Genomic DNA, 14863 nt, shown 5'->3' with positions numbered 1-14863 from the left:
GGGTGCTTGTTCTATACAAAAATGCGTGCGTGTACGCACATATGAAAAAAGGAAATTCTGATTCTAAAAAATGGATGCTACACTAGAAAAACTACATAAAACACTATACATTTAGGGATATTTTCTATCAACAACAACCACACATACGCACACGGATTCTAGGAAAAAGAAAAAGGAGAAAAACTCACAAAACATGCTACTGCAGTGTACGAATTCTTTTCCTTTTCACTCTTAGGCCTCCTTAGGTTTGGAGGAATTTTATAGAATTTTCATAGGATAGGATTTCTATAGGAAAAATTCCTTCAGAGCTCTTTGGTTTGTAGGAATGAAATCTTATTCATATGAAGGAATTCTTCCTATCCTTCACATTTTGTAGGAAAATAAACATTAGCCTATACTCAATGGAAAAAATCCTATGGTGTGAATCAAAAGGCATCTCTTTTTCTATTCCTATGCATAGCATTTAAGATGCATGTCATCTCATTTCTTAGACTTTGTAAACTTCGCAGGCAAAAAAAAAAAGATACATCGTTCAAAGCCCGCCACTCCCGTGCCTAGCCCACCCAAAGCTGATAAGAAAAACAAGACACGAAAGCAGCCCACTAGTCCATCCATCTACATGGGCCAATTTACAAATAAAAAGCAGTTTGCACGCATCTAAAAGCAGTAGTAGATCTAATGGTCTATGAGTCGACTGAGACTTCGTGAAGTCTCAGTCGACTGATTTTTAGCAGTACCATATGGTCCGTCCAAAGTAAGTATTCAAGCTCATATAGCAGTATGGTAGAACCGCGTGCACAACAACTTTCGCTCGGTGCATGACAACCACGATGTCTTGTGCCAGTATGTATTGATGGTTCGTGTTCCTATAAACTGCAAATACCACCAACGTCCATCACGCCGCTCCACGACTGTGCCACACCAGCAAAGATATTTTATGGACCTCCCATATTCGCATGGCCCGATCCCTAATTCCAGCAAGAACCCTAGCCGCTGCAAATGACCAACGCAAACCAGGCTCCTGATCCTGTCGCTCTCCCCATAGTACCCTGTGCGGACCGTGGAAGGAATGTAGTGACATGCGTCCATGCCGCGGGCAGAACACCAGAGAGAGGTTCTACAAGTGCTGAAATCACAACCTCGAGGCATGAGTTGGTTCCAAACTACTTTTGGGCAATTCCAGGGAAAATAGCGATAATTCAACCCAGAGCCCGGACTCGGGTGAGCACAATGAACAATACCTTGATTTGAAATATAAAAAGAGTTAAAAAAATTCCAATTTTTGTGCGGTGCAAGATGCTTCTGTTCGTGAGCTCCGTGCAAAATTTTGTGAAGTTTGGACCTTCGAGGAACTCATGGCAAAAAAGACAAAATCAAGCGTGAACAATTTGATTTTCAAAAGTTTCTCAGACATCTGAAATTTGTCTTTTTTGCCACGAACTCCTCGGATGTCCAAACTTCACAAAATTTTGAACCGAGTTCACGCACAGAAGCATCTTGCACCATAAAAGAAATTAGAAATTTTTGAATTTTTTTTATTTTAATTCATGGTACTGTTAATGCCTTGGCTCATCTGAGCCCGGGCACCAAGTGGCCGCTTCCGGAAAATAGCTACTGTCCCTTGTTTTGGTCATGTCTAAATGCCTTTCTATTATATCACTTGCAGAGCTGCTAGCCTTCTTATGCCTCTTCTATGTCATGTGTTATAATTTTCTGTTACAAAGTCGTGCCACATTATAGACGGTGATTGTGCATGTCTAACTTCATTGCGATTCACGTCGTTGTCATTGCTTTTCTTCATAGACAAAATGTACTGTGACATAAGGGGTTGACGGAATACTCTGCCATCTAAGGAGAGACGCGCAAGTACATCTTTCCTGTTAAAATTTCCTGAAGTATGTGCTCCCTTTGGACACGTGGTCACGCCACACAATGTTTTGCTAGTACAGTCAAGGATCAACACATCTCATTAATCATGAAGGACTACCATGTATTTAATAATATTGGAAGAAAAGGATTTCAGTATTTCCAACATTTTTGTATGATAAGTACATGAATGCATGAACAATTGCACACTATTGATTTGATATATTTAAGATGTATCCGCAACAAAGTCTTGTATCACAGTTCTTACCACGACAGGAATCCTAACCGAGTGGGTATTTCCATCTGACCATGTCAAGCTCCCAAAGGTAAACCCGCCTTGCACTCTCCGTCTTGTAGTAAACGACACCCTAAATGTCATGCTTGTGCTACTACCTTTGGCGAATGTGATCATTGATGGCTCCACGGACATGACCACCCCTGCTGGAGCTTCAAGCACCGCATGATAAGTCGTTCCGACCGCCCCCACATTTGTGATAGTGCGTTGAACCGTGACATGGTCCTTGAGGTCCGGAATAGCGATCGACGGGAGATTGAGATTGAGTTGGTAGGATTCGCAACCATGTAACAATCCTATGGTGCAGTTAAAAAACTTGTTGTACTCTCTTGCATCCACGTTGTAGACCAAGCCAGGGTCACTGGCTCTGTCTGGGTCTATGTGGCCACCACCAAAGTCGAAAGGATCAGCCACCTTCCTCGGGACCGTCTCTGCTTCGATTGGCGCACCAAAACCATCGGTCACTGATGCTAGAATCATCACAAAGAAACAAGTTAGTAATATAAGATAAACTAGCTGGAAGAACTTTGCATATAAACATTGTGCATACCTGTGGTGACAATTGCAGACTTGATCATAGCAGGTGACCAATCAGGGTGAATCGACTTAAGCAGTGCGGTCACCGCAGAGACATGTGGACATGCCATGGATGTACCAGAAAATAACACATAGGAGCCACGAACAGCTGCTAAGATGCTGACACCTGGCGTAGTTATGTCGGGCTGTCAAAACATCCACAGAGATAAAAGTCTTAAATCCGGAGACGGTCACAAAAGTTAGTTAAAAGCACCGCAAGTATTTGCGCAAAAAAGGGGGACTGCAAGTGCAATTATTTTGTCTTTGAGTTATAAATTTCACAGGGGGAGTACCTTGAGTATGCCTGGATATAGGGGGCTCGGACCTCTGGAGGAGAATGAAGCAACCCTCGGCGATAGCACCCCGTCTCCGACAACAGTCATGGTAGGTGACACCTTCACAATGGGATTCCTATCATGACAAAAAACATTCACAGATTAGTTATTGGAGAAAGAAAAGAAAATATATGACGATCGACCCTATTCCAGGCAACGCGATTTCTTACTCTGTGTTCTCCCAGTAAGATGCAATTTTCTGTGCGATTTCGTAGTCTACCACAATGCATGGCATGCCGGCCTTGCACGCCGTCAGGGAGTCCAAGCTGTTCATGTTGTATTGCGCGAAGATGAGGCCCTTGGCTCCGGCACTCACGGTACGGTTGATGGTGCGGGGTAGCTCTACCCGAGGCAACATGCTCGGAGCCTCCCTCGGTGCGTAGCACAACACGATCTTGCCGGTCACATTGCTTGACGCTAACCACTCCTCCGTGCAGCTGCGCAAAAGTTTTAAACTGAATATGGTTCGATAAACTGTGGAACTAATAACAATGTAACTTGTCAATTGAGTGTGTTATGTCGCTACCTTCCCGCATGAACAAGCTCCTTAAAGTCGTCGCTGTTCAGAGTAGAGTTGTAGTAAAGAGATTGTCCCTGCGTTTAAGATCAAAGACAAATGAGAGAGTAAGTTTTTCTTTTTCAAGAAAGTTAAATGAATGCCTATACGATTATGTTTCGGCGGACGCTAATTTGACACTTGACGTATCATACGACTTCCCGCCAAAAAAGAGTAAAACCTATACGATTATGGTAAGTCAGTTGTGTTCTTTCAACTAAAAACAGTTTGTTAGTTAACCTGTACCTAGCATGTGTAATGATGTAAATTATCGACTTTTATCTAGCTGGGATGTTTCTATTCCTTGAGAGTGGATGTATTTGGGTGCATTTTCCTATATATTTTTAAAAAAGGAAATATCAGAACAAGTACTTGGAGAAACGTACATACCACAAGCTTTTCTTTGTTTCCGAGAGATATGAAGGTTGGGAAGGCCCGGTCCATCGTGCTAGCGGCCACTGTCGTGACCCATGGCATGACATTCGTCACCGTTTGTGGTGCCGGGCCATCATTCCCGGCAGAGAAGATAACTGAGATCCCTCTCAAGACAGCATGAAGTGTCCCAGGGAACTCATGACCGGCACCCCCTCCCAGTGAGAGCGATAAGACATCTACACCATCGTGTATGGCATCGTCAATGGCAGCGAGGATGCTCGCGTCACTGGCTGCTGTGTTCGGGCCCCATAACACCTTGTAAATTGCTAGCCGTGCACGTGGTGCCCCGCCACGTGCCATGCCCGTGGCTAGGCCGGCATAGCTCACACCCTGCACTTCTCCTCCGGCAATCGTCGAGGCAACATGAGTGCCATGGCCGCTGAAATCCCGAGGTGGCATGTACTCACCCTTGAGGTGCATGGCATTAATTCCCTCGGAGTACCACCGTGCGCCGATGATCTTTCTATTGCAAGTCGTTGCATTGAACGCTGTTCCGGTCTGGCATATGCCTTTCCACCGTGCCTGCACAGGGCCGTATCCGTTGTCATCAAAGCTTCGTGATTCAGGCCATATGCCTGCAACAAAAACAAGCACGGAGTCAACCGATGCCCATTTCTAATGTCTGACTTGGGTTTCAACAACTTCTGGATTTAAACTAGAAATTTGATTACAAACCTGAATCGATCACCCCGATGATGATATCTTCACCGTAATTCGCTTTTCGGAGGAGGTCAGTTTGTTGTGGTGATTTGTTGTGTCCAAGGCCAAGGAAGTCCCAGCTTCGAGTTGTGTGCGCCTTGTGGTAAGTGTTAGGCTTCACACTTATAACTTCAGGAAATTCTACAATTGTAGTATCCAATGTGAATTACTCCGCAAAAAACATATAAAGACACCCCACAAAAAAAACATATAAAGACAGCAGATCTTTATCACTTACTTGCCAACGTCCTAGCTTGGGTTTTGGTGAGCATTGCCGCAAACCCAGAGAATCCGTGTTTGTAACTGTAAACTATCGACTTCAAGGATTCATCTTTGCTGTTGCAGACAAGACATAATGTTAGCAACAGTACTAATATATAGTAACATGGATTACTAGCTAGCCAGTACCTCCCAAGCACGGAGGTTAGTATGTCATGGTGTGACGCGGTGACAGCAGATGGATCATCATGTTTCTTCTCCCCCATGTACACTATGTAGAGCTGAAATGAACATGCGAAGAGAGGTCAGAATTTTTTTTAGAACAAGCCAAAGTTAAAGTCTTGCGAACAAGAAGGAATTATAACTTACTTTGCTCGACGCATTTGCCGAAAGAGGCAACAGTGTGACCAGTAGCAGAGCGCAGCAAGAGAAAGCTATCCTCGAATCCATGTCCGATCTCGAGAAGAGTGTTATGTTCTTCTCTCCTCTCGCGTGTATGTATATATAGCATAGGAGCCAGGTGCTATCCATGAGGTGAAGGAAGAAAGAACAGTTCAAAAGAACATTACGTGTTTCAAAAGAACACGTGATCGAGGAAAACGATAGGACTAGACGACCATGTCGTATCTACCACCATTAAACAACTTGAAGCAGACTTAATGACATGAGGTCGACCTCAAAACAACAAGCTTCGTTTAATCAGTGGGCATAAAATTATAAAAACAACCATGGGGGCTGCAAGAACCGTTCAAACAAGGATATGTTTGCATTGTCAGCGTTAGGTGGTACACGTACCTGAGAAAGAAGCGCAGACCATGGTCCTTATAGGAAGCACCGTGCTCATCGGGCATCCAGGCCGTGTCCATGTCATGACATCAGCGCTTTGCTGGGTCTTTCAAAAAAAAACTTTAGTAAAGTTGATAAAGGTGACGGCAATTTATAGAAACAAAAATTTGACCCATTGAAGCATTCCACGCGTAAAGATTGGTTTGGCCGGTTCGTTTCTCTAATAGCTAAATTCATTTTTTTTTCGAAGAACCTCTTGGAGAGAGAAGGGGTTCCTGCAATTTCTATAAAAATGATAGAAATGGTCCAGTTTGCAAGTAAAACCAGGCCCAAAAACCTACACAGATGATGCAATTTATAAGAAAAAACTAACCCAAAAACCTACCGGAGCTCGAGGATTATATAAAAACGTCTCAAATGCCTGGACCGGCCGCCAGTTAGTGATGGGTCAAAAAAAAACTCGACCCAACTGGACCTCTCAAACCGCGGACAACGCCCGGGCTGACCGGCACCCCTCATATCCCGCCCAAATATAGGACGGATATGGGGCGGCCCGAGCACGCCCTGGCCCGTCCGCCTGACAGGCCCGACCCACCGCCGACCCCACAAAAAACCCCAATCCGGGCGGCGAGCTCAAACCCTAGCTCACTCTGTCCCTCTCTCTCTCTCTCTTGCTCCGTCCACTCCTCTCCCTCTCTCTTGCTCCGTCCACTCCTCTCCCTCTCCCTTTCCGATCCCATCCACCAGGATGAGCAGCTCCGATAGCAACTCCGGCTCGAAGCTCGACTACAAGGAGGAGTTGGCCCTCCGCATTGATCTGGAGCGGTCCAAGGTGAAGACCGGCGGCAGCTCCGGATCTAGAGCGTCGCCGCAGCTCCTGCGTTGGCGCAGCGCGGACGCTGGAGCTGGACCCTCCCGTCCAGTGCACAGCGACGCAGGGACAACACAGTCCGCTTCGGCCTTGCGCCGTCTCCTTCCCTCGCCGGCGGCTCCTCCACGCGGCCAGCGCTGGGTGTTGTGCCCACGCCTCCGGCCCGCAAGCGCACTCCAGAGTTGGAGGCGTGCGCCACGCGTCGCGAGCGGCCGCATCCACGGGAGAGGGACGCGGCGGAGCAGTCCGCGCGCCGTCGCCACGGGACAGAGCCGGACGCCGAGAGGACGCGTGTCTCCTCGCATGGGTGTACCACCGCTCCCTCAAGATGGTGGAGATGGACACCCGCTGCCTCCGACGGAAGAATGCCAAGGCGCTCCCGCTTGCTATTCAGAAGTCGGAGCGCGAGGCAGAGGAGCTAGTGGCAGAGAAGGCTCGGGTCGCAGGCTGAAGCGGCAGCAGGACATGGCGGTCTGTCGGATGAAGGGGATCACCGTCATATCGGATTCCGACTCAAACGGTGGGGATAACTGCACCTCCTCTTCCGACAACCAAGACCCTCCACCAGCCGCAGACGCCTACAGCTGCGTCGGCGACTGGAAGGGCAAAGGACCGGCATGGAAGTGGTGATTCCGGCTCCCCTTCCTCCTCAGTGTTTACATCGTTTTTAGATGTAGAAGTTTATCAACTTATCCGGGAATGAACTATGATCTTTTGGATGTGGTGAAGTATGTTAATGTCCGTTTTCAGTCGATCTTGTGTTCCTTTGTAGCAGATTTTTGTTGTCCATGATTTGATCATGTAGGATAGGTCAACATTTGCATGTCTAGTATGGATATAAGGCGCCGGATATAAGATACGTGGATGCAGAGTGGCAAATATGAGGGGTTCCTGGTCAGTACCCGTGGACGCGCCCGGACGTGTCCGCGGGCTTTCGAGGGCCCGAATTTGCCAACTGCGGCTGTAGATGCTCTAAGGGCACTTCCAACGGAAACCCGTAAATTTCCTCCCGTATCCCTCCGCGGACAGCGGAAATCAGTTCGCGGACACAGATGCAGGAGACCGCCATCCAACGCTGCCTGCATACATCCGGCCTCCCTCATTTTTTTATGTCCGCACGATCAAATAGCCGCATACATAGAGTGCATACGTTCAAATAGCCGCATGCAGCACTAGTTTAAATTTGAAAAGTTCAAATATTACATCCCAACATTATTGTCCCATTTAACCGCCCGATTATGCCCAATCAGTTCTTCTTTCAGCTACTCGTGAGTTGGTCGACGCTGAATTTTTTGATGCATTTGAATAAACTCTTCAAATATGGCCGGAATTTTGTTTGAAAGTTGGATAGGATCTATCACCCATGTTCCCAAATTCTAGAGCTGCGGCGACATCGTCACCCTCATCCTCGACGATCATGTTGTGCATGATCACACAACATGTCATCACCTCCCACAAGGTCTCCGGATTCCATTGCTTAGCGGTCCATGAACAACTGTAAAACGGGCCTGCAGAACTCCAAATGCCCTCTCGACATCCTCTCTAACTGCTTCTTGTCTTTGGAAAAAGCTAGTTGCTTCTTGGCTTTGGGAAAAGTGAGCCTTTTTCTGACCAACTAGGTTAGGATGGTGCTGACAAAGGTAACCCACGGAGGATAGATACCGTCAACCAGATAGTAGCCCATGTTGTACTCATGTCCATTGACAGTATAGTGGCAAGGAGAAACTTTCCTTCAGTTAGCCTCGCAAACAACGATGATCGCTGCATCACATTGATGTCATTCTGAGACCCAGACATGCCAAAATAAGCATGCCAAATCCAAATATCATGTGATGCAACTGCTTCAAGAATGATGGTGGGCTTCTTAACACGACCTTGCTATTGCCCTTGTAAAGCCTTCGGACAGTTCTTCCATTTCCAAATCATGCAGTCAAGAGATCCAAGCAAACCTGGCCATCCTCTTACTTCTGAGATTGCCAAGAGCCTCTCGATGTCTGCCACAGTTGGTTCTCTTAGGTAATGGGGTCCGAACACCTCGACCACGGCAGTTCAAAACCTGACCATGGTATCTCTGCATGTGCTCTCAGACATCCATAGGTACTTGTCCAACGAATCAGTGGTCGTGCCATATGCAAGCATCCGTAGTGCGGCCGTGTACTTCTGGTAACTAGAGAAGCCAATCCTTCCCACGGCGTCCTTCTTCAAGACGAAGTAGTCATGATAGGACCGGACGCCATAGTACAAACGATCGAAAATGCGGCTGTGTACTTCTGGTAACTAGAGAAGCCAATCCTTCCCACGGCGTCCTTCTTCAAGACGAAGTAGTCATGATAGGACCGGACGCCATAGTACAAACGATCGAAAACAGTCTTGCGCAACCAAAAACGTCGGCAAAAACAGTCAACGAAGAGTGCATCTGGGGCAAAGTAGTCGGCCATCAGTGACAAATGGTTGCGCGCCCTGTTGCGATTGAGCACTCGATGACCCTAGATCGAGCCCTTGAAAACGAGAACATGCTCCTTCGCAAACTCCGTGTCTTCAAGGACCGCATGCATCATCGCCGTCTCATCCGAGTTGTCCTCGTCGGACAACTCAACATAGTGCTGATATATGTACTTCAAATCAGAATCTATTGCTAGAAAGAAGGGAAAACTTTTTTAGCTCCGACAATTCATCGAATAGTTGTCGGTCATGGTGAGTATAGCAGTAGCAGATGGTACCTGGCGGGGCGGTCGGAGGACAGGGGTTGAACAGGGAGGGAGGAGAAGCAGGGTGGAGCCCGGATGAAACGTTGGAGGTAACGAAGACATAGAGTTCCGGCGGGGTGGTGATGTAGCGGCGAAGGCAATAGAGAAAGAAGGAATGAGAGAAAATTGGGGGGGGGGGGGGGGGGAGGATGGAGGCGCGTGGTCCACCCTCATCTTTGTCTCTGGTTTGCGAGAGAAAGTACGCCCGGACCGCGCCGCGGATCGATACAGGCCCATGTTGGATGGCAATGCGGTCTGGACGTATGCGGGCGGTTTGAGGGTCCGCCTTGGAGATGCCCTAAAATCCTTGCCGGTTGATGACTACTGTATAAAACTTCATTTACCACACTACGCGAATCACAATGTATTATGTTATTGAGTAAATAGCAATGTGTCCCTAACATTCTTGGGACAACGTACACACGGTTGAACACCAATCATGTGGGAAAGAACTTCCCCAAGATCTAATCAGACACCTTGATATATCACACTTGATTTATTTGTAAATGGCTGGACTAGTAGTTTGTCCAGCCGGCTGAAAACTTCCATATATGCTCACATAACCAGCAATATATATGTATGCTCAGGCGTTCAATTCCGGGACCGCAGGTGGCAGAACGCCTTTGAGGAAGGAGTAGAAAAGAACAAGCGATCTTTTAGGCTGGAAGCTAGGAACCATATGGCCAGCTCCTCTCACTGACGCAAATGTGAATCCTCCCTTGTATTGCTGAGCGTAGCCTCCAACCTAGATTTTACCATACCACACTTTAGTGTATATAGAGAGTCAAATCACAAAAGTAGTATATGATAGTAGAGGATAATTAGTTACCTCGCTGTCTGGGGTGTACCATGGACGCCACGGGTTTGTGACCGTCAGATTGAGATCCTTGACGGAGTACCTCGTCGCCGTAATCGGGCAGACATCATCCATGTCACCGCTGTCATCGAGTTCATTAGCCGTGATGTAATGAGATGGGAGTAGCAAGACTATAACCATTTATTTCTCTTCATTTTGTGTCTTTGAATGAACTGCAAGTCTGCAAATACGTATGTAAGTTACCTGTACAGCCAGATTCTTAATCCGTTGTTGACAAGCCAATCAATGGTTGGCACCATGGAAATTGGGGCATCGCTCCAATTTACGTTACTGTGAACAGAACAAGGTGGGCTTAGAAACATATCTGGTAAATAAGACAGAGTTTTTAAGGAAGTGTGTACTTACGCGCACTCTGACCAGTCAGTGTTGGTTCGAGCATGCATGGCCTTCTGCACCTCAGGATTGTTGAAGTAGGCGTCGACATAGTGCCCGATGCACGGATCATAGCCTGCTAACTGTCCCAGCCACGTACATCAGCTAATTAATTAATCAGTACCTCCTCTGGTCTGATGGGATATGTTGGCGCTAACTGCAGATGAGATTTTTGAAAGAGCAAGAGCATATATATACGTACGTAGCTACTGGAGTGGATGCTCCCGTCTCGCGACCTGATGCAGACGGGAGCGTAGATGTTGTAACGATCAATGTTGCCGGTTCTGACGGACGCCTTGGCCTTGGCCTGGCCGCACGCTTTGCCCTCCAACCGACCGAAGCTGCAGTGCTCGCTGATGTTGCCCCACACCTCGTCGGAGATCACGCCGTGGTTCCACAAGAACTCGTACCGTCCCCTCGTGTTCTTGTAGTCATCAAGGTACGGGTTGCCAACCTGCGTGGATAACCCCGATTAGCCATTGATGTCATCAGTGCTGAACTAGTCTGCCATGACCAGGCAATAACTTACGAAGATCCCCTTGAGGTTCATGCTTGTGGCGCCGAGTTTGCGGAGGGCGACGATAACGGTGGCGAGCTGGGGGACGTAGTGGCCGCTGTAGCTCTCGCCGGCGATGTAGAAGTCTCGGCCCTTGTACTCCGGGAACCTCTCCAGCCAGTTGAGCAGGAAGTTGTAGGCGTCCACCGCGGTCCTCGTGTCGCCGCTCTCGTGGTTCTCCGACGACGTGTTCGAGTACGAGAATCCCACGCCCGCCGGCGACTCCAGGAAGATCACATTTGCCACTGCGAAGATGTGTACATATAACAGCTTATACCTTCTTGACTCGCGCGTCGCGCATGAGAGTTGTGTAATCAAGAGGGTCGATCAGTCAAGTCACCCACCATTGTTCCAGGCGTGCCTGTTTCTGCTCAGGGTCTTGCCGTCGGGGTTCACGCGGAACGGGCCGAGCTCTTGCATGGCGCCGGCCCCCAGCGAGGAGCACCCAGGCCGCCGTTGAGCCAGAGGACGAGCGGCTTGGAGGAGGCCTCGTACGCGGCCTCCACGAAGTAGTAGAAGAGCGCGCGGCCGTACTGCGCGCTCACCGTGACGTAACCGGAGTACTGGTCGAAGTTGACGCGCGGCGGCTGGCCGGGCAGCGCCGCGATCTTGTCGGCCTCCCTGGCGCCCGGCGGCGCGCTCGGGGCGCTCCTGGGCAGGTGCCTGAAGCTGCTGTCGGGGTTGGCCCACGTGTCCGGGTTGACAGCACCGGTCGCGAGGGTCTTCGCCCTGCTCTCCAGGAAGGTCGCCAGCACATCTCGCTGCTGCAGCAGGGTCTTCGCGCTCGCGAGCGAGGCGCCCAGCAGGATCGCCAGCATGACCGTGTAAGGCGCGGCATGGTTCCCCATCGTAACCTAATGCTGTCAGGCGGCAGCTGCTTGCTGAGAACGCGTAGATCTTTGGTGTTTTTATAGAGAGAGTGGTACCCGTCGAGGTCGGAGGGGGTAAAGTACCACGAAATGATGGGTCCTCTTCGCCGTTCTAGAGTGCTGGACATTGTTGACGTACGTTCCGCAATGGAATCGACATGGCGACGCCGCCGATGCCGAGGTGACATCTCTAGGCAACAGATGGTCCAAATTGATACGAGCCGTTAATTAGGAGAGATCCGATGGCTAGTATTACTCTTACCTCGCTATTACAAGAGATCGAGATTCTCTAAGGCTAATATGGACTTAATTTGCACTCCTACGAATAAGGAAGTAAATTATTGCTTCATTAAACGTGCAGGTAGATAAGGAAACTAATAATAATGCTAATTAATGTGCGTGTCGGTTCCATTCCAAATTTGTTCCAGCCAGAATATGCCAGAGCACTTGCATGCCCTTAATTTAGCTAGTATTAGATCTTGATAAGGAATTACCTTTTATTACTATTATTACTATAGTCCCCTAAATATAAGTCTTTGTAGAGATTTCAATACGGACTACATACAGAGCAAAAACGAGTGAATCTACACTTTAAAATATGTCTATATACATCTGTATGTAGTCCTTTTTATAAAATCTCTAAAACGATTTATATTTACGAACGGAGAAAAATAATATAGTAGACACATCTTTTTTTGAACACAATACCGACGCAAACGATCATACACTCCTTTTATGAACGCACACACGCACACTCTGCCCCTAGACCGAGCTGGCACATCAACTTGAGGTTGATGCACTCGTCACAAACGTCTTTGTAGTCGACCGAAATATCTCCCTCCATTGAGTGCACATCGTTGTAAGACCTGAAATAAATCTAGAAAAATACGAGCATCGGTGTAAAGCCTACGACTTGAACCCTGATAGGCTGGGATACCACTGTCCTTCTAACCATTCAACCACATGTTAGTTTGATAATTCACATTTTTAGTACATATAAGTATGTATTGACCAATGGCAACTTAAATAATTTAGGCCAATTTCTAACATGTGGACATACACGATACAATCACATATTGATATATGTCTACAAAACTATATTTATATTTAAACAACGTTAAATATTTAACATTAGAAATTTTTGTGATAGCATTGCATAAAGTTCTTGTACACATCTTTCACATCCAAACATACACCATTTCTTTGTAGGGCAAACATACACCATATTTCAGTACATATGTATAGCGCACAGTACATACTGATCAATAGCAGTTTAAGGAATTTATGCAAATTTCTAACACTTTCAAATATACAATATCCCATAGGACAGTGCTAGGCGCCGGCCCAACTTTCGGCCGGTCGAATGCCGAGCGTCCCATGTGAGACCGCGTGACTGTCATATGTCACATTTGCTTCTCTTATCCGGTCAACGCTGCCAATCCTCCCCGCGCAGGCGGTCACCCTTGCGGTCGTAGCGGAGATGCCGCCCGAGCTCGCTGCAACTCGCCGGCGGTCACTGTATTGCAGCTCCACCACTTCGTCGGTTCCAACTTCACCTCATCCTGAACAGTAGTTGCGGCAATTCTATACATCGGTCAACGGAGACTAAATTCAATTGGCTGCAGAATGCTCTTTTGTTTCACTTATATTTGTTAGATCTTGGCCGATTCTTTTGTAAAAGAAATTAAACTCTCCTGTTTCACTTATATCTATTTAGAGAGTTAACAGGAACTGGTCATTCACATGGTTAATCATAAAATCTTGCATAAAATTATAGATCATCGAATATGATATGTTGGATTCCCTGGCATAGTTTTGCGATATTAAAATGGCAATATTGTTGAGGAACGCAGTATTTTAAAAAAAAAATCCTACGATCCCGCAAGATCTATCTAGGAGATGCATAGTAATGAGAGGGGAGAGTGTGTCTACATACCCTCGTAGACCGAAAGCGGAATTGTTAAGTAACACGGTTGATTTGTCGAACGTCTTCGCGATCCAACCGATCAAGTACCGAACGCACGGCACCTCCGCGATCTGCACACGTTCAGCTCGGTGACGTCCCTCGTACTCTTGATCCAATTGAGGCCGAGGGAGAGTTTCGTCAGCACGACGGCGTGATGACGGTGATGATGAAGTTACCGACGCAGGGCTTCACCTAAGCACCACAACGATATGACCGTGGTGGAAATCTGTGGAGGGGGCACCGCACACGGCTAAGCCAACTGTCAACTTGTGTGTCTATGGGGTGCCCCTCCCCCGTATATAAGGGAGTGGAGGAGGGGAGGCCCGGCCCTCTCTATGGCGCACCCCAAGGGGGATTCCTACTCCTAGTAGGAGTAGGTTTCGCCCCTTTCCCTAGTTGGAGTAGGAGAAGAAGGAAGAGGCAGAAGGAGAGAAGGAAAGGGGGGCCGTCCCCCTTCCCAATTCGGATTGGGTTTCGGGGGCGCCCCCCCCCCCCACACACACACACACACTTGGCCGCCTCCTCCTCTCTTCCACCATGGCCCATTAAGGCCCATTGACTCCCCGGGGGGTTCCGGTAACCCCCCGGTACTCCAGTAATTGCCCGAACTTATCCAAAACCATTCCGGTGTCCAAACATAGCCTTCCAATATATCAATCTTTATGTCTCGACCATTTCGAGACTCCTGGTCATGTCCGTGATCACATCTGGGACTCCGAACTACCTTCGGTACATCAAAACACATAAACTCATAATGCCGACCGTCACCGAACGTTAAGCGTGCGGACCCTACGGGTTCGAGAACTATGTACACATGACCGAGACTCATCTCCGGTCA

At 47.9% G+C, this 14863-nt stretch overlaps 1 protein-coding gene and 1 pseudogene across 1 annotated transcript; both read right to left on the bottom strand.

Moving 5' to 3' along the window:
- Positions 1-1969: 1969 nt before the first annotated feature.
- Positions 1970-5446, bottom strand: LOC123058098 (subtilisin-like protease SBT3.9). The gene is made up of 10 exons (XM_044480922.1): positions 5351-5446; positions 5171-5262; positions 5001-5098; positions 4739-4903; positions 4019-4638; positions 3599-3666; positions 3243-3509; positions 3031-3148; positions 2712-2883; positions 1970-2631 (listed from the first exon to the last, which is right to left on the bottom strand). The coding sequence occupies exons 1-10, from the start codon at positions 5429-5431 to the stop codon at positions 2093-2095; spliced, it is 2220 nt and encodes a 739-aa protein (XP_044336857.1). The 5' UTR covers positions 5432-5446; the 3' UTR covers positions 1970-2092.
- A 4522-nt stretch (positions 5447-9968) lies between these two features.
- On the bottom strand, positions 9969-12038 carry LOC123056846 (serine carboxypeptidase 1-like; annotated as a pseudogene).
- Positions 12039-14863: the final 2825 nt, after the last annotated feature.

The sequence above is a fragment of the Triticum aestivum genome, chromosome 3A (assembly GCF_018294505.1).
Source record: "Triticum aestivum cultivar Chinese Spring chromosome 3A, IWGSC CS RefSeq v2.1, whole genome shotgun sequence".
NCBI classification, from domain to species: Eukaryota; Viridiplantae; Streptophyta; class Magnoliopsida; order Poales; family Poaceae; genus Triticum; species Triticum aestivum.
This window is presented reverse-complemented; position numbering and strand designations above follow the sequence as displayed.